We start from the raw sequence: 22,752 nt of genomic DNA on the forward strand, positions 1-22,752 counted from the left end.
AAACACAGTTAATAGCATTCAATACACTGATCTGTAATTAGGTAAGTTAGGAGCGACAGTTAGGTTGTGGGTGACAAACAATATTAGTTAGACAATCCTATTGACAAGTTGTGCTAACATATGGGTATCCCAAATGAAAAATCAAGTATTAAAATTGAAACGCTCCGGGACTTCCTAACATATCTTCCTATCTTGGCAGATAAGGAATATAATGAGACCGTCAGTTACATACTATGGAAGCTTCTTTATCAATGTATTCATACTCCAGAGACAGATATTAACTGGAGGCAATTTGCAGATATCTTTACCTCTGATAATTGGGTGAATGGTACATACCGTGACACATTAGCATCTATGAAGTGGAAGACACTGAATCAAGTCGAGAATTCAGATAATTTACATCAAGGAACTATGTGTAATAGACAATGTTTTCCAACTGCCACTGTTTTTTATTGCTTTACATGTACCTATCATCCGCTATATGAAATATGTGATCTTTGTTTCGATGAAACTAAGCACATTGGTCATTCGTATGTGGCAAAATTGGTGACAAGATCTGAAGGGAGATCCTGTCACTGTGGTGATTCAATTGCCTTTAAGAATCCTGCAGATGCCTTTAAATGTAAAAATGAAATGAACAATCTTCCTCCAAATAATGTGAGCGCCACCTATGATGACAACGCTCTATTGACATTTAACACCATATTTGACTACATTCTCGATATCATTGATTATTTAAAGGACCAAGACAGGAACCTATCCCCTTACGAATATGACAAATTGGAAAACTATTTTATTAATAATAATGAATCTGTAAGTTTTGATCCTGTCTCTGATACAGACGATGATATTAGAGAAATGGTAAAGCAACAGTATGAGGAAAATATCAACTTAGATAACATATGGACAATACAAATAGAGCAAACAGATAATCAGGTACTTCAAGTCGATTTAATTGAGAAAATTGCTAGAATATTAGGTAAACCTACCGAGTACGCCATAAGTATAACGAATAAATTGACAGACACAGGCTCTCCAGTTACTATGATACAATCCAAAAATACCATGAGGTTAAAGAAGATAATGAAAGAGTTTAGGCATGAAAATGTCAATGTCCATTTAAGACGATTGGATGATGTATTTAAACAGAGCTTATTAGAAGAGCTGATTGATTGGGCTTATATGTTATGTATAGATAGAACAACATCCTTGGAGTTGAGATATACATTAAGATTGTCAATGCTAAAGAAATGGGAATCGAAGGATGTAGATGGAATATCGAGTTCAAGCATACCTCCAAGAAAGCAAATCAATTTATTCGGCGGCTTTTTAATATCAGAAGAACAGAGAAATTTGTTCCCCTGGTTTGCCCCATGGTATTTTTCAAATCTTCAAGACAAACAGATAATAGATGTCATTTCAGATTATAATACTAGGTTAATGGAGTCTGATACCAAGACAACTATGGCCCATTTTTACACGTTGCGAGGATCTAGATTTCAACATATTTTGATGGATTGTACCACTAAATTATCCAAACTTGCTAGTAATAAATTGCTCAAAATAATCTGTAGCTTGTTTGCGATAAGAGACTCATCCTCGAAGTGTCTGGCGGTTCAATACCTGGATGTTTATCTTCCATTACTTTATCAAACCGTCGCTTTTGATAATAATGGACTTAAAATTCCATTATTGGGTTTACTATCTCAGTATACATTGCAAGATCCCGAAATTGCAAATCTTGCTATACGGTCGGGGTTTATAGAGCGCACACTTCGCTTTGCATTCACCTTAATGGCATTCAACTCTGAGAACCTTATGCCATCCCTACCGATTTCATTATATCACAAATTCAAGTTACCAACAGAAACAATACAAAATAAAAAAACAATTGTTTGTTTCAAAGATCTCTGCATTCTAATGTCTGTAAACACTATTCCACAGGAATTATTAGAGAACGATTCTTTGTTGAATACGATACTGGAGGCATTTGCAGAGTTTGGAGGCATTCTTCCATTGAAGAGGGAGACCGCAGAACATGTTGAATATGAAAATTTTGAATTTGCATCATTCTACTTCTTCTTTTCATCGATTCTAGTTATGACTGACGGATACGTGAGGAATATATCGTTAGTGAAGGATAAAGAATCAAGAAAGAATATAATTTTGAAATTGTTGCACATTACAATGGAAAAAGAACTTGAGTTGTTAAACAGATCACGAATAAAATACAAAAATAATGATGATTCAAATGATTTGATTGATTCAGAATTGGATTTGACATATGGCTTGCCGCTCGTTAAAAAAGAGATCTGTAATCACTTATCAAACATTATTCACTTTCAAGTTGGAGTTGATCCCCAAAGCTTTTTTAACCCGATGTCATACTTATTTAAATTTATTGTTCAATGGAGTCAATGTGGTAGGCATAAACCTTTAACACAAGAGTTAAAGAAAACTATTGATTTTACCGAAGTTTTTTGTGATAAACAAAAAGCACTATATATGTCAGAATCAGCACTATCAACATTAGTGCTGATAGGTCAGATTAATGTGGGCTTCTGGGTTCGTAACGGGATACCAATCACATCACAGGCAAGAATGTATACTAAATATAGTATGCGAGAGTTTACATATACAAGTGATATTTTCAATGTTCAATTAAGTATGTGTTTGGCTAACCCTGATGACTTTCTAGTTACTTACATATCCAGATGGGGGATAGAGCATTGGGCTAACGGTATCCCAATCTGTGATTATCCAGAAGACCAGATGACAGCATCGATTGTAAGCGAGTGTTTACTGCTCTTAATACAACTTCTAACAGAGACAAGATATTTAACTATGGTGTCATCCCTTGATGGTTTTGAGAAGACTTTGAGATCTGAACTGATTAACGTCTTAAATTTTGAGAGTTGTACGTATGCACAACTTGTAAGCATAGTGCCTGAACATATCACCAAGCACCCAACTTTTGATATTTACTTGAAGGAGCTAACAGAGTATACTCCCCCCTCAGGAATATCTGATCTGGGGACTTATACATTAAATGACAAGTATAAATCAGAAATTGACCCATATTATATTGGTCTCCCATCTAGTAAACGTTACGAAGTTTTGAAGCGCATCAAACTTCATATGGCGAAAGAAAGGAAGGTGCCATATGAAGATACTTTTGTTCCAGTAAAGCAAGTGATATCATCATTGAAAGATACAATATATCGGGATTTGTATTCTATTACTTGCACCGATACATTCGGAATTTTTCTGAAGAATACACTAGAACATGTCAAAAAACTGGAATCAGACGTGTTGTTGACTAAAGTCATACATTTGATCCATTTATGCATCGTCAATAATTTAAATGATTTTGTCAAAATATTTTGGCGTGAGTATGCTATTGTCGATACCGAATTTTGCCATTATCATAGTATTGGGTCTATTCTATACTCTTGTCTCCTGGTGGATAATTTTTCATGTTTTTCTGGTGAAATTAAAGAAATATTTCGATATTTGGCTGAAACAGCACCACATGTTAATGTTAATAGTTTTCTTCGAGAGCAAACACCATCCTTCAATCCAACTATCGTTTGGAAATCAGAGACTAATAAGCCCAATGATGAGAAATTTGAAAAGAAAAAATTGCTGGCAAAAACTCGAAGAATGAAATTATTGAGAAAACTGGCTAAACAACAACAGGAATTCATGCATAATAATGATATCGAACTTCTCACAGATGATGTTTCCACAAAAACTTCTTTTTCAAATACGCCTGTCTCTGAGTATAACGAAGGGCAATTCTCTGAAGATTCATGCGTCTTTTGCAAAATGCTTCCAAACAGTGATGACTTCGTCTACTTCACGTATGAAGAGAGGAATATATGCAATTTTTCCTTTGATTTAAGATCCGTAGGTAGGAAAGATGAGGGTTTATGTTCTGAAGAGAGAAAATTAAGATGTACGGACCTGCGAGCCGTGTTGCGATCTTGTGGCCATGGTACCCATATTTCCTGCCTTGGTAACCACATGAAAACGATTAGAAGCGTTCAAAGCCAGACAACAAAGAACATCCCAGCATCTTTTGGATATGGCTTTCTTTACTGCCCGGTTTGCAATTCACTCGCTAATTCATTTTTACCGAGACTAAGCCAAGGCAATCCTAGAGCCAATAATGACTTTTTCAACTTTTCCAACTTCGAGCATATTAAGCAGACTTCCTTATCTTCAGGCTTTACCCCTCATATATTTCGCATTTTGACTGATCTAACTTACTCTGCCAATTGGGATAATAATATTCCGAAGCGTGAGCGCTCGATTATTATTATCAACGAACTTTTGGTTAACACTGTATCTAACATTGAATTACGATTTCGTAATTATTCGGGAAAAAAACCACTTTATAGATTAATTCCTAGACAGGGCCTCCTAACTGTTCGACTTCTGAGTGATTTAAAATCATTTCTTTATTCCAAGACGAATAATAAACGGAATATTAACATAAATCTGGTATTGGATGGATGGCATGATTTTATATCTTATAATGACAATTCCGATCTGCTAATTCTTGGATGTGGTCTAATGGAACCTGTATTACCAACTGAAAACCAGATCTCTCCTAACAAAATTTCTCATCTGACTCATTTGTTGAAAAGAAAATTTCATCAAGATTTGATTACTTTAGTAAAAGACCTATTGAAGTTTGGCATTTATGGACGTGGTATTGATTCCGCTGAACTGTGGCAAACGATTTCTGAGTCTCAATTCTTAGACAAGAAAGAAGTGTCTATAATTCAGAGCATTGCTATGGAATATTTTTCAATATTTTTGCCTAAGGAAGAGAAGGAAATTCTCCATCAGAATTTAGACAAGCTGGGACAATGTATTACAGTAGCTCTCAAAAAATCTTTGATTGTCTTCTTAAGACGTCTGTACATTCTTTTTTATGTACAATTTCCAATAAATTCTGAGCTCGAATTACCTCATAATAATATTATACTCGAACTGTGCTCGTATATGAACTTCTTCAGACTACCAAGTTTTGGAGAATTCATATCTGATTTTAGCCAAAATGACCTTCCTATTATATTACAATGTATTTGCGACGATATTGAAGGAAAGAGTGTTTACGGAATAATTCAAAGCTTAGAGAGGGTAGACTTTTATTCCCCAGTGGCGTTTAAGCTATTCAACTTGCCAAAGGATTTATCTCATTTCTACTTTGACCGAGAAAGGCAATTGCGATATCGAACATTCAAGGAAGAGGAAGCGGTATGCTTATTTTGTGGTACATACTTACATGTCCAAAAACCCGTATCTTTGCATGGGTTTAAAATAGGAGAGTGTACCAATCATATGAAAAATGGTTGTAAAGTAGTTTCCACGTACGGCATGTTTCTTATGATTCGCAGTAATTCCATCTACGTCTCCTATGGCAACAGAGGTAGTTTCTTTCCCACACCTTATATGAATGTGCATGGGGAACCGGACGAAGGTCTAAAATACAGTCCACCTGTTTTTCTAGATAAGAAAAGATACAATTATTTAGCCAATGAAGTCCTTTTAGGGAATCTCATCCCACATCATGTCTTTAGAAGGTCTGATGGTAATATTGATGAAGGAGGTTGGGAAACAATGTAAGAATGGTCAGAACTTACTTTTCATTACATTAATTAATTAATTAAATATTCTAATAAACATCATAATATATTTTTTTTTCAAAATTACAAACTAAATTAACATAATATATTTATTATTTATCCATTTATCTATTTTGGCCTCCGGATTTCCATCTACATAGAAGCTTTATTTTTAAACATTCAAAAATTAACATATAATAGAAATGCATAAAATAGACCTATTTCTTTTCGTCAGCTAATGTGGCTTCCTTCAGTTGTTCAGTAACTTGTTCTGTTTGTTTAGCAGCACCTGGGTATCTGGAACCTTTATTTTTTGGTTTCTTGGCCTTCTTGGTCTTTTCTGGCACAGCCACTGGGTAACCTTTCTCTTGGGCTTCTTTATATTCAGCATTGTTAGCAAATTCTTCTCTAATTGGTGCCAATAAGACATTGATTGCATCAGCAACACCAGTTTTCAAATCTGGTGGAGACAATTTTTCTTCTTTGAAAGCCTGTTTTAAATCTTCAAAAGAATTGAAAGTAATTGGACCACCAAACTTTTCAGGTCTGTCAATGAAGAATTCGAAATGACCACTACCATGTTTTATTTCTTGAATTGGAGCCACAACGTATTGGACGAATGATAATAACCCGTTTTCTTCCACATTACCTGGACTACAGAATGCGCTATTAATCTTCTTCTTGACGATTTTTGGTTCTTCCAATAGATCAATCTTGGAATTTGGATCAGATGCAGACATTTTACCACCTTGACCCAACCCTGGAACCATTGGGTTCATCAAATGTGCTCTCTTCTTGTAACCTAAGCTTTGTAAGTTTTCTTCTGCTAGAACAAAAATTTTTCTTTGATCGACACCACCAAATTGAGCATCACAATCCAAGAAATGTTCATCTAGCGCTTGCATCAATGGGTAAATCAACCCACTTAACAATGGATTTGCGACTTGTTTGACGACATCAGCACCTGCTCTCTTAGCTTCATTTTGGGAAACAATGTTAGCCATTCTAAAGATATCCAAAGTGTAATCGGAGGTCAATTGGTAAGAGGAACCAGTAACAAACTTCAATTTTTCAATTGGCACGTTGATACTCCTTAAGATAGCCTTGATGGTCAATTCGTAGTATTTAGCTCTGTATTGGACAACTTCTAATGGTGCCTTCATGTTATCCAAGAAAGCGTGTAAATCGGCCAATAAGACAGTAACTTCACAGCCTGCCTTCAAGAAATCGGCTAATTTAGTCATTGGGACAAAGTAACCACAATGTGGCTTACCAGTTGGAGCAGTCCCCCAGTATAATTTCAATGGTCTCTTTTCCACTTCTAAGACATTCTTGATGATTTGTGGGTTTAAAACTTCTTGCAAGTTTTTGGTAATTAGTCCGTATGCTTCTTGAGGATCAACAGTCATTTTGCGGGGTGGATATTCTCCTTTCAGTTACTTTAGTTGGATGTAAGTCTCCTGTTGTTGCAGTTACTCATTTGACTAACCTGTCGAACATTGAAAATTTTTCAATTTCTATTTTCTGTGGTAAAGCGGTGAAAAATCCGGGAAACAATATGACACATTATTATATAGCATAATGACTATTGACAATGTAGCGGCATACAGAAACGAGTTCAAGCTCTAAATCAGCCTGGATGCAATACATACGTATGTTTACAAAGATTCTGAATATTAGTTTGTGAACGTAGGCTTTAAAAATGAAAAGAAATGAGATGACTCATCAACAAAATATTAGAGAAGCAGGAGCCGAATGTAGTATCCATGTCTTACCACATTGTAATTTGATTTCTTGAATTGCTGGCTATTGCATTGTAGCTAGACGAAATAAAATCCTGTTGACCAGCTTGAATTTGAAAAGTCCACATTTCAAGTTAGGTACGCAGCTGAGATTTTCAGCCATGGGAATTACTATGGAATATCAAACCCATATTCTACGGATGAAATTAATCTACTCCCGGGAGATGATCTGCACGGTGAAAATAAATCAAACCTGTTGAGAACGTTGAGGATTAAACTCATAGACTGATCTAGCTTTACCTAAACTATAAGGTTAATGAGTCAAGGATTTTAAGGTTTAATCGCAGAATATCAGCCGATGCGAGTTTCCTATCATCTGGTTCAAGTTAGCCAGAATCTCAACATCGGAGTAGCACGAATAAACCCCGCCTTCAAGCGTACGAGCACGTTCCAACAAAAGAAGAATCTCTTGGTAAACAGGACATACTTACATACTCACGCAGGTAATTGTTCTCGATTGTCTCCTCTCCTGTAAACGATCCTCCGTTTAATAATATGCTGAGATGAAAAGTGTCAAATCGAGGAAACGTGGGTTTCTCTTGCGGCATTTTCCTTCCAAGTGTGGGGTGGTTTTCCTGTTACCCGGGTCTGTGCGCCGTTTATGACGATTTGTTTCCTATTTGGGTAATAGATTGCAGTTCCCTTTCTTTTTTACGTACGCATGCACGGTTTTTTCTTTTTACGAGCCCTCGAGAAGGAAAAATAGGAAACATGGGGAATGAAAGTGAAATTTCACCGAGCTGTATGTTTATTCGGCGAGACTCAAGAACATATAAACCTTGAACTATTTCTGGCCCGATAATCAATCAAGTCCTCCTCCGCTCCCCGATACCCAACCAAGAATCGTCTACTGCGTTCATCCGTTTGAACGAAGAAGAAACAAGTTTTTGAAAGAAGGAGAGAAACACATTGTCAAATAGCAAGTCGCTATATTTTCACTCACTAGATAAATTATAGAGGTATTTTTTTCCTTTCCTTTAATTGCTTAGAACACTTCCCCACATTCATTTTTAGACTATTGTATCATGACGGTTCAAGGAAGTCGTGCAGACTGTGCTTACAGTACGAAGATGGTTACCAACGTCCTACCTACTGCCCTGGACTCATTATCCAGATTGAAGAAAAAGGGTATGAGTAACGTCAACAGGGTTCGCAAGTCAGGCAGAGATTTGGCCTCCAGGTATGGTTACTCTCGCTTCATGGCTAACCCATTTGCAGCCACAGAACATGATAAGGAAATAGTATATGATCCAACCATTCCAGAAAATGAAAATCTTAAACTATTATCCAAGATGGAATCTAGCAATGATTTCATCCCCAATATGGAACATCATAAATTGATTAGTCGTTCCAATTCCGCGAATGATTTAGGGTCTCAAGTGTCCCTCAATTCTGAAGCTCAGACTTTAGTAAACGCATTCTCGTCTACTAATAGTTCACTATTCAAGACTTCAAGACAGGGAAGTTCTCCCTATTCGAATCCTATTGCTGCATCTTCCACATCCTTATTTTCCGCTCCAACAAGAGTTTCATCCACTGTCTTTAATGAGGAATTTAAATTAGATGTGGTTACTGAATATCAACCATTGACTAAACCATCAGAAGAAGTGAAAAACTTGATTTGCTCTTACAATCATGAAGTCGCTTATGAAATAGGTAAGACTGAACATCTTAACTATTATCAATTACCCTTCCCCTGGAGAGAAAATAGATACATTATTTACAATTATAGATTTTATGACTCTCACAAGAAATCCCTATTATCCATTTTCAATTGGTACGGTTGGCATAACGAAACGTCCAATATTTGGACTCATCTCATTGGTGGGTTGTATTTGATATACATGGCCGTGTATGATTTCCCTCGCTCTGAAATTTTCCTTTCAGATAAGATTCCAACCACGGCTAAACTCATTGTTTATTTATTTTTATTTGCTGCCATTAAATGTCTATTTGCATCCGTCTTTTGGCATTCATTTAATGGTACATGTACTTTAAAATTACGTTCCAAATTTGCATGTGTGGATTATAGCGGGATTTCCATCTTAATTACAGCATCCATATTAACCACAGAATTCGTCACTTTATATTCATCATATCGTGCCATGTGTGTTTATATGGCCATTTCATTATCATTAGGCATTTTCGGTGTCTTTATGAATTGGTCCCCAAAATTCGATAGACCTGAGGCAAGACCATTGAGAATTAAATTCTTCGTTCTCCTAGCCAGTATGGGTGTCTTATCCTTTTTACATTTGACATTCTTAACTGACTGGAAATACGCCACTTGGTTATTAGCCCCCGTGACCAACAAATCCATCGTTTGGTATTGTATTGGTGTAGTATTTTATGGGTCTTTCATTCCGGAAAGATTTAGATCGGATGTGCAAGTGGACCCCACGATCCCCACCACGTTCCAACTATCCACAGATTTGAATATTATCACCAAGGATAAGAACATTCATTTCAGAAGTGAACCCGTGGTCAATGAAGAAGTGCATAATTGTAAAGAACATTGGAAATCCTTCAAATCACTGTGGTGGGTGGATTATGTCGGTTGTTCGCATACTTTCTGGCACTTTTTCGTGGTGCTGGGTATAATCGGTCATTATAGAGCCATCATTGATATGTTTACCAAGAGATGGTTACTCGCCTGAGTAAGACCTTTGCATTGTTGATGCAAACATATGTACACACTCTGTAGATACTGTAGATACTGTATATGCCGTGACGACTTTTATGTTAATGTTATATTTTTTATGTTTAATGCTATGTTATGTAATGGGAAGCACCGTTCAGGTGTCCGACGAAGTAAGGCCGGAAGTGTATAGATCGATCCAGAAGGCACGGATCATGTTAAAGACACGTTTTTCCAAGAAGGCATTATTTATTTAAATTTGCGGCTGCATTTAGTAGCCATTGTACAACAAGCCATCCGATGGGGAAACACCTTCATCTTGGTAGAGATAAACGAAACGACAAGATCGTACCACTTCAGTACCGCGGAACGAGTGCCAAACGTTCTGTACATGTGTATGTATGTATGTCTGTCGGGTGCGAGTCTCGGAGAAAGACAGGGGTGGAAGAGGCTCAAAAGGTGACGAGTTCCGTCCGGCCAACGCTACACGGAACGCTACCCCAGCTTTTCAGCGCGCTGAGTGGAGCGCTAGGCAGAAGGCTAGGCAGACCCCACGCGATCCCTGCTGGCCCTGAACAGCCTGCCCTTCCGTTGCCTTTGTGGGTGCGTGCGCAGACCCCTTTGTCCTCGAGCAAGCCAGATTCGGAGACAAGAGGAGGTCGATTTATTGGAATTCAACCGTAGCCGTCGTGCACCGGTACCACTTTCATTGTTCTTCCACAGCCCACTGGAACAAAAGAGCTAGGAGGGTCATAGACTGGTTCCTTTCCCTGCATCGTCTTTTGTATATATATATATATTTTATATATATATATTTGTCAGGAACAACATCTGCTTTGTTTGTTCCGTTCATTGCTGCCAGATTACCAATCACATGCAAGGGCAAGCAAGAGATTTAATGAACATGAAACTACCTCTAAAATCATCACTATGCAGTACATCAAAGATAAGACCGCTATCGAGAACTAGCTCCGGTTCTAGCTCCAGATCAAACTCTGGTTCTAGCTCCAGATCAAACTCTGGTTCTTGGAAAAATGTCAGGTTTGCCCCACAATTAACAACGGTGAAAAGCTTCTACTCGGGCGATGAACCCATTTCCATCTCCAATGAGAATTCTCCAAGGTTGGTAAGTGTTGCTGACACCGTTCTGCTGGATGATAGAGACGATGATGGGTTTTCAGTGAATAACAATTTCAACTACAAATATTATAACGGCGATGAGGCATTCCAGTTGGATTACGACTCAGATAATGAGAGTACATTCGAAGGCTACTACAAGAACTTGGACGAGAAATATCTGGGCAATTTTCATTTCTCTCTGGGGAACACCAGGGACAATAGTAACGCTAATGGTGAAGGTGACAGTGCGGAACTTTTCGCTGATGGTGCAGATGAACCATTCGAAGTAAGGGATTGGCAATTAATGTCGAGTCCCGTGCAATCGCAATTCAAAAATGAAGTGCCCTTTGAACAACTCTTGAACGGTCAAAATATTAAATTGTACTCGCTCAAGAGTGAAAACGATGGACAGGCATTCAAGTTGGTCGGGCTCATACTGGTTAACAATATACAATTCGAGAAAAACATCGAAGTTAAATTTACTTTCAACAACTGGGAAAACATTTGCTACCAAGTGGCGTACTTTAACCGTTCACTCAATGTTAAATTTGACGAATTTAAGTTCACTATTGATTTGACTAGCTTTAAGAGTCTCTTGAAATTGCAAAAGATATTGTATACGAAGGACCCCGTGACACATTGTCCCATAAATATCGAAATGTGTTGTCGGTACGACGTGAATAATGAAACATACTACGATAATAACAACTATAACAACTATTGCATCCCCATCCAGGCCACCACGGAAGTGTGCAGGCTATACGACGCTTCAGACTCTAGCGATGACACACTACAAGGTGAAGAAACAATGGGATACAATGACACCGATAACAATGCGAGCCACCGCACTTCCAATTTCTACTCGGACTTTTTAATATCCACCACAATGACACACCGTGTAAGGGAAGCTTCACATTCAAGACAGTTTAGTGACACTACGGACTATTACAACACGTCACCTTTGAAGCACCTGTACCATGAGGATACCAGTCTTATCAAGCCCAAGAAATTAAACGAGGTGGTCACTGAAGGAGGTGAGTATTTCGGGACCAACTTGGATGATGCCATCTATGCTGACGACAGCATCAATCAGGAAGAAGCTAGTTATTACTCGTCATCATCGTCTGCAGACTCGATCGACTCACCTTCGTTGTTAAATTCCAACTCGTTAACGTCATCTCTTTCGTCATCGTTGTCGGACATGGCTCCCTTGAATGAATACACGTACTTGACCTTTGGTGGCGGTAGTGTCTATTCGATGAACACCTTCCATGATGCAAGTGAGGATCTGGATGGACAAAGTGTTCTATCTGATTCCACTGAGATCAACAATAATAATAATACTACGAATAGTAACAATAATTCTGTGGAAACCATCACTGTGAAGAAACCTACACCACCAGCACCTACGTTATTACTGCCGAGGATGGAAATGGATTACCAAGCGTTAATAAACAACTCCAGATTATATGATCCAACGACTCATGATTTTGAAAACGGGAACAGAAACACTACGGATGACCATTCAATCACATTTTAAAATCAATTTTTGCACATTCAAACTTATCATACCGCTATTTATTGCTCGCGAGAGAGACAAGGATGGACATCTAAATTTGCTACATACATACATACATACATACATATTGCTCTCTATAGAATATATTCTTTTATCAACATAAAATAACAATGCTTTTTTGTATTAGTTACGTTTCGTATACACATATAATTATGGTTTTGGACCAATCATGTTTTCTGGGACGACCCATTCATCAAATTCCTCAGCGGTTAAATATTTCAATTCCAAGGCAGATTCTTTCAAAGTAATATTTTTCAAATGTGCATTCTTGGCAATCTTCGATGCTGCATCATACCCAATTTTTGGATTCAAAGCTGTCACTAGCATTAATGATTTATTTAAATTTTCATTAATCTTATCCTTATTTGCCTTTAAATCATCGATACAATGAATTCTGAAAGATTTACATGCATCTGTCATCAATCTAATGGAATTCAATAAATTAGCGATCATTAATGGCTTATAGACGTTCAATTCGAATTGTCCCTGAGATCCAGCAATGGAAATAGTTTGATTATTCCCCATAATTTGCACACAAACTTGAGTCATGGCTTCATTTTGAGTAGGATTAACCTTCCCTGGCATAATTGATGAACCAGGTTCATTTTCAGGTAATTGTAATTCACCATAACCACAACGTGGACCTGAACCCAAATATCTAATATCTTGAGCAATCTTGAAAAGAGAGCCGGCAACGGTATTTAAGGCACCACTAGCAAATACAATAGCGTCATGAGCAGCTAAAGCTTCAAATTTATTTGGAGCCGTCTTAAATTCAATACCTGTTTCTTTAGAGACTTCCTCTGCGATCAATTTATCAAAACCAATCTTGGTATTTAAACCTGTTCCGACAGCGGTCCCACCTTGTGCAAGGAATTTCAAATGATACAGGGAGGATTCAATTCTATAAATCCCATTTTCCAATTGTTGTACGTATCCGCTAAATTCCTGTCCCAAGGTCAATGGAGTAGCATCTTGTAAATGAGTTCTACCAATCTTAACAATATCAGCGAATTCCTTTGCCTTTACATCCAATGCATCTTTCAACTTGGTCAATTCTGGGATCAATGAATTTGTAATTTCCAAGACAGCGGCAATATGCATGACGGAGGGGAAAGTATCATTGGATGATTGTGATTGATTACAATGATTATTTGGATGGATTTGCTTAGAACCTAGTTTCCCACCCACCAATTCAATGGCTCTATTAGAGATGACTTCATTAACGTTCATATTTGTCTGTGTTCCCGACCCTGTTTGGAACACGACTAATGGGAAATGATCTTTCAATTTCCCCTGTACAACTTCATCAGCAGCCTTCTTGATTGGGTCAGCAACCTTTGGATCCAACGTCCCGAGGGATTCATTGACTATAGCGGCAGATTTCTTCAAGATACCAAAGGCAGTTATTATAGGGTCAGGGATACGTTCTCTGGATCCACCAATCTTGAAATTTTGGAAGGATCTTTGCGTTTGTGCACCCCAGTACTTGTCTGCGGGCACTTTGATCTCACCGAATGAGTCCGTTTCAATTCTGTATTGTTGCTGGGAGGCAGCCGTGGTGGTAGAGAGGGACATCCTTGATGCTTGGAGACGTAGAATGGTAGGGTTTGCTAGTTTGAGCTTGAGCATGGTTTGAATGACAGTGATTTATGAGATTGTTGTTGCTGTTGCTGTTTTAGTTTTTCCAGATGGTAGCGCTGAGTGAGATTGCGTGAATAGAGTCAGAGGGGACAGAGTCTGGCAAGAGATGAATGTCGATGTGTCTTTGTTCTGTTTATATATGTCTCTATATATGTATACTTGCGGGCAGACGGAGGCATCGCAGGCATCGGGTTAAGGCATTGGAGTACTCATTGCAGTATTGCTTCATTCATTGACTGATTGATGGATTATTCAATCAAGAAGAAGAGAAAACCGGTCTCGGAGAAGCAAAGAGCATCGGCCAATCAGAGACGAACACCAAAAAATAATGAAGGATGCGAGGTTCGAACTCGCGCGGACAACCGTCCAACAGATCTTAAGTCTGCCGCCTTAGACCACTCGGCCAACCCTCCATACTAATTTGGAATTTGTAGCGCTGTTGTGTGCTACCGCCTATACCGCGTCTGTCACGGACTGGGAAGAATATAACGTCAAGGGACCCTGATCTGATCATATCATTTCTTATCTTATCTCATCTCATCTCTTCTCATCTCATTGACATTTAATAAACCAGACAAATGAAACTGCTTCGCCTTATTAGTATCTGCTTACTCACCAGGATCGGGTACTCCCTTGTAATACCTTCCATATGGGCCCAAACAGGCAAGTCCCCCGGAGTATTCAACATCGACTCCGATTCTCCCTCGAACATAATCCATCATGCTGCTTCTCCGATACCAAACCAGTACATTGTATTATTTAAAAGTGATACCACTGATATTCAACGAGAAACACACCTCGCTACATTAAACTCGTGGCTGCTCAATACAGATCCACAATACACAATCTTACATTCATTCCAACTCGCCCACGATCTACAGGGATACACATCCCGTCTCCCTGAACAACTAATACGTTCATTAGCAACGGATCCGATAATCCAATCCATTGAACAAGATTCATACGTCCATGCCTTAGGTAGACAAAAGCAAATTGATTCACCCTGGGGGCTCGCTAGAATTTCACAAAGAGAACGATTGAAATTACTACAGGATCAATTCTACCATTATGATGACTCGGGTGCCTCCTCCAATACAAAATGTTACATCTTAGACACGGGAATCAATGAAAACCATAACGAATTCCAAGGAAGAGCTAAATGGGGAGCCGTTTTCACACCTATGGAACCAAATCAAGAGGATGAGAATGGTCATGGAACTCATTGTGCAGGTGTCATTGGGTCTCATGAATACGGTGTGGCCAAGAATACTACCCTTATCGCTGTGAAAGTCTTGGATGCTAGAGGCGATGGTGAAATGTCTGCTGTCATAAGAGGAATTGAATACGTGACACAGCAACATGAACAAGATATGAAGAAACAGGATCAAACCGGTTTTAAAGGATCTGTCATTAATTTATCTCTCGGCGCAGGTAAATCTCCCGCTCTATTAAGGGTAATCGAGGCTGCAGTTAAGTTGGGTGTCCATTTTGCTGTTGCGGCAGGTAATGAAGATGATGATGCTTGTTCAACTTCTCCAGCCGATTCCCCGCATGCCCTTACAGTGGGGGCTTCATCATTTAGTGATGATAGAGTGTTTTTCTCAAATTGGGGACCATGTGTAGATGTATTTGCTCCAGGTATCAATATTATGTCCACTTATATTGGACCCCATAATAATGAAACTACAAGTCTATCGGGCACATCCATGTCTGCTCCCTTTGTCACAGGTTTGATAGCATATTTCCTTTCACTACAACCTGATACTAAGAGTCAATTTTATACTGGAATAACATCTCCAACTCCTTATCAATTGAAATATAAGATTATATCCTTTAGCACAGAGGGTGTGCTGCATGAAATACCCGAGGGAACACCTAATCGGATAGTTTATAATGGTGGTGGTCATAGTTTGAAGGATTTTTGGAATAACTAAGTAAGTAGACAGAGAAAATAATATGCATATATTTTATATCGACAACGGTAAATAAAACAAATAGTATATCGGTTTTTGAACGATTGTTCTACCAACAGAAGTAGAAATATTTTGTGCCATACCTCTAGTTCGCCTTCTTTCCAAATGGGCAACTCTGTCTCTTGGTGAATCAGGCGTCAATTCCATTCCAATCGATTTGTAAAATTTTATAGCATTCTCATTATCACTAAATACAGTCAATTCAATGCCAATTAATGGATACTCCAATAATTCACCATTCTCACTCCGTAATCGAGAACATGCATCTTGAAGATGTTCAGCAAGTAAACGAGTCCCCAATTTCCGATTTCGAAGTGATGGTAATATTTGAATCTCGTAAAGATAAACCACAGACAATAACTTATCATCCTCAGTAAATCCATCTTCTTCCGTCAACATAAAACTTAAAAACAGCATTGGCTCATCAGATTCCTCGTCCCAGTAACTAACATACACTAACCCTGGAGAACGCATCTCTTCCAATTTATTCACTTTCCAAGGTCGAGCATTCTCATATATTTTCTTCGACACTTTAGTATACTTCTCACCAAGATTCACATCCAAGATATCCAAAAACTGATCCAACATCTTATCACCTTGATCCGTGGAACACTTCATATACACAACGTCTTGCGAGTTCTTGCCGCTCGTACAATTATCTGGTTCAATAATAAGAATCTTCCTCTTCAGACATTTGAGTTGCTCCTGTAAGGTAACTTCCAACGTAAGAGGAAACTCCTCAAGGATCATGTGTGAAAAGGCTTCAAATGCATGCATTGGGTCCGTTACTTAGTGCTGTTTTCATTTGGGTTAACGTTATTCTTGAAGTTGCACTTACTGATCATTAGGGCGGCATTATTTCAAAAATTACATCTTTCAATATTCCAGGTCAATCCGTATGAAGCCGCATCACAAGAGGACAGGAATCTTATAGATCATGGAGGAAGGTGACAATATAACCCATTTTCGTGCATGCTAACGAGGCCAAGATGTCACAACAAATTCAATTATCGCAAGAACCGCCACCGGTGATGACACCATGCAATTTCTCACCATCGCCAGCATTCCAGTGGTTATGTGATGAACTATTTGTCAAATTAGAAGATATTCAAAGTAAAAGAGACCCTAAAAACATTGGTAAACCTGTGACTGTACGATACTATGAAGTTATTAATCATTTCATTGCGTTATGGAGGAAAACTGTGGGTAACGATATCTTCCCAGCCCTTATTCTAATTTTGCCCTATCGTGATAGAAGATTGTTTAACATTAGAGATTATACCTTAATTAAGGCCATTTGTGCGTATCTGAAATTACCTAGAAATTCATTTACTGAAAAGAGATTGCTAAGTTGGAAGGCTAGAGCTGGTAAAGGTGTTAAATTGTCTCAATTTTGCGTTAATGAAATTAAGAAGAGGAAGAGCGAACCAAAGGATAAAATTGAAATAACCATTGATCGTTTGAATGAGTGTCTGGATAAATTAGCTGAGGAAAGAAATAGTAAGGGTCGAGGGTTTAAAAAATTGGCTGATTCTCCAACGTTTAAGTTCTGCCTAGAAAACATGTCATTTATTGAATTACAATTCTTTTTCGATATATTGTTGAAGAATAGAGTCATTGGAGGCCAGGAACATAAATTTTTGAACGCTTGGCATCCTGATGCTCAAGATTATTTAAGTGTGGTAAGCGACCTAAGAACTGTGACAACACGGCTTTGGGACCCTGAAATTAGATTACAAAATAATGACTTGGTCATTAACCCAGGATTTGCATTCGCACCACAATTGGCTAAGAAATTATCCATTTCATATGAAAAAATATGTATGAAGTTAAAAAATGATTTCATTATCGAGGAAAAGATGGATGGGGAAAGAATTCAATTACATTATCAAGACTATGGAGAAAAATTAAAATTCTTTAGTAGGCGTGGTACAGATTATACATATCTGTATGGTGAGAGTATACATGATGGATTCATTGGGAAACATTTAAAACTGAATAAAGACGTTAAAGATTGCATATTAGATGGTGAAATGATCACTTATGATAAAACCCAAAATATGATTTTACCATTTGGATTAGTCAAGAGTAGTGCAAGGAGTATGTTAACAAAGGATGGAATAATGAATGAAGGATATCAGCCTCTGTTTATGGTATTCGATCTGATATTTATGAACGGGACATCACTTGCAAATATTCCATTGAATGTACGGAAGGAGTACCTAAATGGTATCTTTACCCCGGAACCTCATATCATAGAGTTACTATCTTCATATCATAGGTTTAACGAAGATTCGATCAGAAAATCTTTGGAACTTGCAATTTCTATGGGGTCGGAAGGTATAGTTTTGAAGAGATATGATTCCAGATACACTGTGGCAAGTAGAAATGACGATTGGATCAAAGTGAAACCCGAATATCTGGAACAATTTGGTGAGAATATGGATTTGATTGTAATTGGAAGGGATCCCGGTAAGAAAGATTCGCTAATGTGTGGTTTGGCCGTAGTTGAGGAAGATGAGAAAGCGGACCTCAACGAGAATAATGATGATAATGTTATAATCTTAGATGATGACGAAGATGCCCCAGTTGAGCAAGAACGAACCATACACAAATTTGTTTCATTTTGTGTCATTGCAAATGGACTATCTCAGGAGGAATTTAAGCAAATTGATAGAAAAACAAGAGGACTATGGAACCGATCAGATGAAATTCCACCACCAGATACGTTATTACAATTTGGAACAAGGTTGCCCATTGAATGGATTGACCCCAAAAAATCAGTTGTCATTGAAGTCAAAGCGAGATCGATAGATGCTGCGGAATCCAATGGAAGAAAATTTGCCACAGGGTGCACTTTATATGGTGGATATTGTAGAGGAATACGTGAAGATAAAGATTGGCAAACATGCTATACGTTGTCGGAATTTCTTCGAACGAAAAATGTTAAATCTAGAAGGAACGGATCAGACCAGGTTATACATGGAGTAAAACGACAAAAGAAAAATCGGAGGAAGTACATATTGGATCAGTCATTAGAAGAGGAGGGAGGTCTTTTGAAAAATACCGCATTCTTCAGAAATCTATACTTCTATGTTATCTCAGATGTCTTTGATGACGTATTGGGTACTAGGATAGAAAAGGAAAGAATGTATAAATACATACAGGAAGGGGGTGGAACTTTAATTCATAATATAATATCCAAACAGTTTGGAACCAGAAATTTAAGAATTATATCTGGTAAACTAACGAATGAATGCAGCGCTTTGATTGAAAGAGGATATGATGTTATAAATCCACAATGGATAGTAGATTGTGTGCAGAGTAAGTCGCTATTAAAGTTGGAACCAAAATATTGTTTTAACGTATCTACCGAATTAAAAAAATTGACAGAAAAAAGAGTAGATACTTTTGGAGATAGTTACGAAGTTCCTATTACGGAAGAACAACTTTCTACTTTGCTGGAAACTGAGTTGAATCTGGTTAGAGTGCAGGGTCTTGTCACTCCATATGCAGATGAAGAACTTATTAAGATCCCATTATTTCTTTTCCAAGATAGAATTATGTTATTTCCAAATACGGAATCAAAAACGATAAGTTTTCTTCAAGAGAAAATCAAATTATATGGAGGTAAGTTAACAACTGACATCGGAAAATGTAATCTAATAATTCTTCCAAATGGTAATCAACAACTTTTACAAAGAACAAGAGATTTGTTGACAAAGAATATTATGAATTCTGGGGAAGTTCCAACAATTCCATATATTGTTAACCCTCTATGGATTGAACGATCTATTGAAGAAAACTCCCAAGTACCAGAAGAGGATTATCCAGTTATTTAGCATTTATATGGTGTCATATATAAGACATTATTATGTAGATCTTGTAATATTATCGTAATGGCTATTTTATACATCGATGTAACTTTTATTGTTGTCCTAGAGAATCAGAAGCAGCAGGTTCCGTAACAGTGTCGGCTTCAGTCTTTGGTTTATGCTTTCTTCTTCTCTTCTTTTTGTTTTCTGAAGATTCTTGGTCCTCAGTGGAATCTTCTCTATTACGTTTAGGTTCCTGTTTCTTCTTCTTCATACTCAGCGGGTTAGGACTCTTGGGACCGTATTTACTCTTCTTAGGTTTGGGTTTGTCGTCAATTTTAACGTCTTCAGCCGCAGTTTTAACCCCTGTATATTTAGGATCATTTAGGCCTTTATATAGTTTTTCATTTTCCTTTCTCTTGCTCACTTTAGCACTTGCATCACTTAGAGGTTCCATTATCATAACGGCTCTTGAAATATGAACTAGTGGTACCCCAGGAACTTGTCTTAGTTTTCTCCTTATAGCCACATCTTGAGCAGCTACCACATACCTATGTTTATTTTGTCCATTAATATTGACAACGCTTTCAATACATTCAATTGGTGTCTTTGGATCCTTTGGGTTATGATTGCAACGACGTCTTTCAAAACGTCTTGCTAGCTCAATAGCATTCTGATCATTAGCCTCATAAAGTGCCTGCATACAACATTGCGTTATCATTACTTTCACCTCTGCTTGCAAAGTACGGTGTAATCCCTTCTCTAAGTCATAGTTGGAGGTACTACAGTCTGTAACAATTTGATTATCTACCAGAATTTGATAAGGTTCTCTGAACCTGAAAGTATGGTTGTAAACGAGCAACTGCTTTCTGTATGATTTAGCTCTCTTTTGACGCATTATTGAGGTTTATTTATACTTATACTTTCTATCAATTGGAAGAACTAAGTTATTTTAGATGTATATAATGATATAATATATGGAACATAAGCTCATCGCTAAGAAAATTTTTCATTTGAAAAAATATTAGTCTCCGTGCTTTGAAAATTTTGGAAAAGTGAGATAGCCGCCCAACTATACCGTTCTAATGAGCAAACGCTCAGAGGGCACCAGGAATAAAGCTGTTGACTAAGTTCTTAAACTTCTCACTTTTAAAAAATTCCTCTGGTGACTGGTTGGCAGCATCCATTAATTGACTCAAAGCCATCTTAAACATTGGGTTGTTGCTAATTTCTTGCACTTTTCGAGCCGCGTCTGGGTTCCTTTGAGCAAAATGTGAGAGGGCCAATTGAACTTGTGGGTTATTAAGTATGGTCCCAATTCCATTTCCTATCAGCTGTGCGATATTGAAGCGTGGAGTGTTTGTATTGGGGGTAGAATGTTCTTCATTCGTATTTGTTTGTTCTGCTGGAACATCGACTTTCACAAGGCTTGATCTCGTCCTGATTTCTTCATCTTTTGGTGGATATTTATTCGCTGCTTCCGATATTGGTGTTGCGGATCCTGAATCAATATGGGTACTAAAGTTCAAAGTTTCAAACTTTTGTTTTGTAATTTCGAAATCCCTCTTCATAGTATCAGTGGCCTTGTTGCCCTCTAAATCTAGTACTTGTTTATACGCATTCATTGCATCTTCATATTTATTCTGTCCTATTTTTGCTTCCGCTAAACGAGAATAGCCTTTTGAGAAAGTAGGATCTATCTTAATGCAGGCTAATGCATCATCGCATGCTTCTTCGTATCTTCCTGATTTTGTTAGAGCAAGAGATTTATTAGAGAGGTAACCTCGATCAACAGGTAGTCCGTTCTTCTTCAATAAATCTATCGCCCTTGTATATTTATCAATTGCATCTTTATAATTCTCCCTCTCTACAGCTTTATTTCCCTCTAATTTCAACTTGATGGCTTGTTCATTCACGAGTTCCCTTTCTTTCTCACTGAGTTTTGGTTCTGGTTCCAAATTGAGGTTGGCTAATAAGACGGTAGCCAAATCACTATCAGCAGACACCTCTTCTTGCAGGTCAAAGGAATCTCTTATACATTCGATGGCAACACTAATGGATTCGGCATAATCTTCTGTAACTTGCCCAGTTCTGATCAGGGATGACAAATAAGATACAATTCTAGATGCAATCTCTTTATTGGAAAGTGACATTGTGTAGTTTAGTTATTCTCTTCTGGGGTGTTGTTCATGTTGTCGTTTCTGAAATAGTTCAAAATCTTCATTTAAAAATAATGCGCCGCTATTCAAGAAAAGTATATATTTTTTATAATTTCTGTTAATGAATGCTAAAAATATAAAGGTTTCATCACCTTTGTGTTACTATAAGTATTATTTACTCCTCAAAGTAGATGCTTTAAAATATGTTTACCAGTCGATACAGTTATCTGAAAAGACCAACTAATCATAATTAAATAGGTTTCGTGGTCTAGTCGGTTATGGCATCTGCTTAACACGCAGAACGTCCCCAGTTCGATCCTGGGCGAAATCAATATTTAATTTTTTGCTTTGTTTACATTTGTTTTTAAGATCAGATAAAAGCCATAA

General features: G+C 37.7%; 10 protein-coding genes and 2 non-coding genes across 12 annotated transcripts; 6 read left to right on the top strand and 6 right to left on the bottom strand.

Moving 5' to 3' along the window:
* Nucleotides 1–120: 120 nt before the first annotated feature.
* On the top strand, nt 121–5,637 carry UBR2 (putative ubiquitin-protein ligase UBR2; the record flags this gene model as incomplete). Its single annotated transcript, XM_003676152.1, has 1 exon — nt 121–5,637. The coding sequence occupies one exon, from the start codon at nt 121–123 to the stop codon at nt 5,635–5,637; it is 5,517 nt and encodes a 1,838-aa protein (XP_003676200.1).
* Nucleotides 5,638–5,854: 217 nt separating this feature from the next.
* Nucleotides 5,855–7,045, bottom strand: TYS1 (tyrosine--tRNA ligase TYS1; the record flags this gene model as incomplete). Its single annotated transcript, XM_003676153.1, has 1 exon — nt 5,855–7,045. The coding sequence occupies one exon, from the start codon at nt 7,043–7,045 to the stop codon at nt 5,855–5,857; it is 1,191 nt and encodes a 396-aa protein (XP_003676201.1).
* A 1,418-nt stretch (nt 7,046–8,463) lies between these two features.
* IZH3 (Izh3p) lies at nt 8,464–10,095 on the top strand (the record flags this gene model as incomplete). The annotated part of the gene is made up of 1 exon (XM_003676154.1): nt 8,464–10,095. The coding sequence occupies one exon, from the start codon at nt 8,464–8,466 to the stop codon at nt 10,093–10,095; it is 1,632 nt and encodes a 543-aa protein (XP_003676202.1).
* Nucleotides 10,096–10,950: 855 nt separating this feature from the next.
* On the top strand, nt 10,951–12,735 carry NCAS0D02610 (uncharacterized protein; the record flags this gene model as incomplete). Its single annotated transcript, XM_003676155.1, has 1 exon — nt 10,951–12,735. The coding sequence occupies one exon, from the start codon at nt 10,951–10,953 to the stop codon at nt 12,733–12,735; it is 1,785 nt and encodes a 594-aa protein (XP_003676203.1).
* A 189-nt stretch (nt 12,736–12,924) lies between these two features.
* Nucleotides 12,925–14,406, bottom strand: FUM1 (fumarase FUM1; the record flags this gene model as incomplete). Its single annotated transcript, XM_003676156.1, has 1 exon — nt 12,925–14,406. The coding sequence occupies one exon, from the start codon at nt 14,404–14,406 to the stop codon at nt 12,925–12,927; it is 1,482 nt and encodes a 493-aa protein (XP_003676204.1).
* A 341-nt stretch (nt 14,407–14,747) lies between these two features.
* On the bottom strand, nt 14,748–14,831 carry NCAS0Dtrna9L. The gene has a single exon. It is a non-coding gene; the product is annotated as a tRNA-Leu (tRNA).
* Nucleotides 14,832–14,996: 165 nt separating this feature from the next.
* YSP3 (putative subtilisin-like protease YSP3) lies at nt 14,997–16,352 on the top strand (the record flags this gene model as incomplete). Its single annotated transcript, XM_003676157.1, has 1 exon — nt 14,997–16,352. One exon carries the CDS (start codon nt 14,997–14,999, stop codon nt 16,350–16,352), a length of 1,356 nt encoding a protein of 451 aa, XP_003676205.1.
* Nucleotides 16,353–16,385: 33 nt separating this feature from the next.
* Nucleotides 16,386–17,168, bottom strand: NAT4 (N-terminal L-serine N(alpha)-acetyltransferase NatD; the record flags this gene model as incomplete). The annotated part of the gene is made up of 1 exon (XM_003676158.1): nt 16,386–17,168. One exon carries the CDS (start codon nt 17,166–17,168, stop codon nt 16,386–16,388), a length of 783 nt encoding a protein of 260 aa, XP_003676206.1.
* Nucleotides 17,169–17,380: 212 nt separating this feature from the next.
* DNL4 (DNA ligase (ATP) DNL4) lies at nt 17,381–20,233 on the top strand (the record flags this gene model as incomplete). Its single annotated transcript, XM_003676159.1, has 1 exon — nt 17,381–20,233. The coding sequence occupies one exon, from the start codon at nt 17,381–17,383 to the stop codon at nt 20,231–20,233; it is 2,853 nt and encodes a 950-aa protein (XP_003676207.1).
* An 85-nt stretch (nt 20,234–20,318) lies between these two features.
* On the bottom strand, nt 20,319–21,104 carry UTP23 (rRNA-binding ribosome biosynthesis protein UTP23; the record flags this gene model as incomplete). The annotated part of the gene is made up of 1 exon (XM_003676160.1): nt 20,319–21,104. One exon carries the CDS (start codon nt 21,102–21,104, stop codon nt 20,319–20,321), a length of 786 nt encoding a protein of 261 aa, XP_003676208.1.
* Nucleotides 21,105–21,303: 199 nt separating this feature from the next.
* NCAS0D02670 (uncharacterized protein) lies at nt 21,304–22,359 on the bottom strand (the record flags this gene model as incomplete). Its single annotated transcript, XM_003676161.1, has 1 exon — nt 21,304–22,359. One exon carries the CDS (start codon nt 22,357–22,359, stop codon nt 21,304–21,306), a length of 1,056 nt encoding a protein of 351 aa, XP_003676209.1.
* Nucleotides 22,360–22,622: 263 nt separating this feature from the next.
* On the top strand, nt 22,623–22,696 carry NCAS0Dtrna3V. The gene has a single exon. It is a non-coding gene; the product is annotated as a tRNA-Val (tRNA).
* Nucleotides 22,697–22,752: the final 56 nt, after the last annotated feature.

The sequence above is a fragment of the Naumovozyma castellii genome, chromosome 4 (assembly GCF_000237345.1).
Source record: "Naumovozyma castellii chromosome 4, complete genome".
In the NCBI taxonomy this organism is placed as follows: Eukaryota; Fungi; Ascomycota; class Saccharomycetes; order Saccharomycetales; family Saccharomycetaceae; genus Naumovozyma; species Naumovozyma castellii.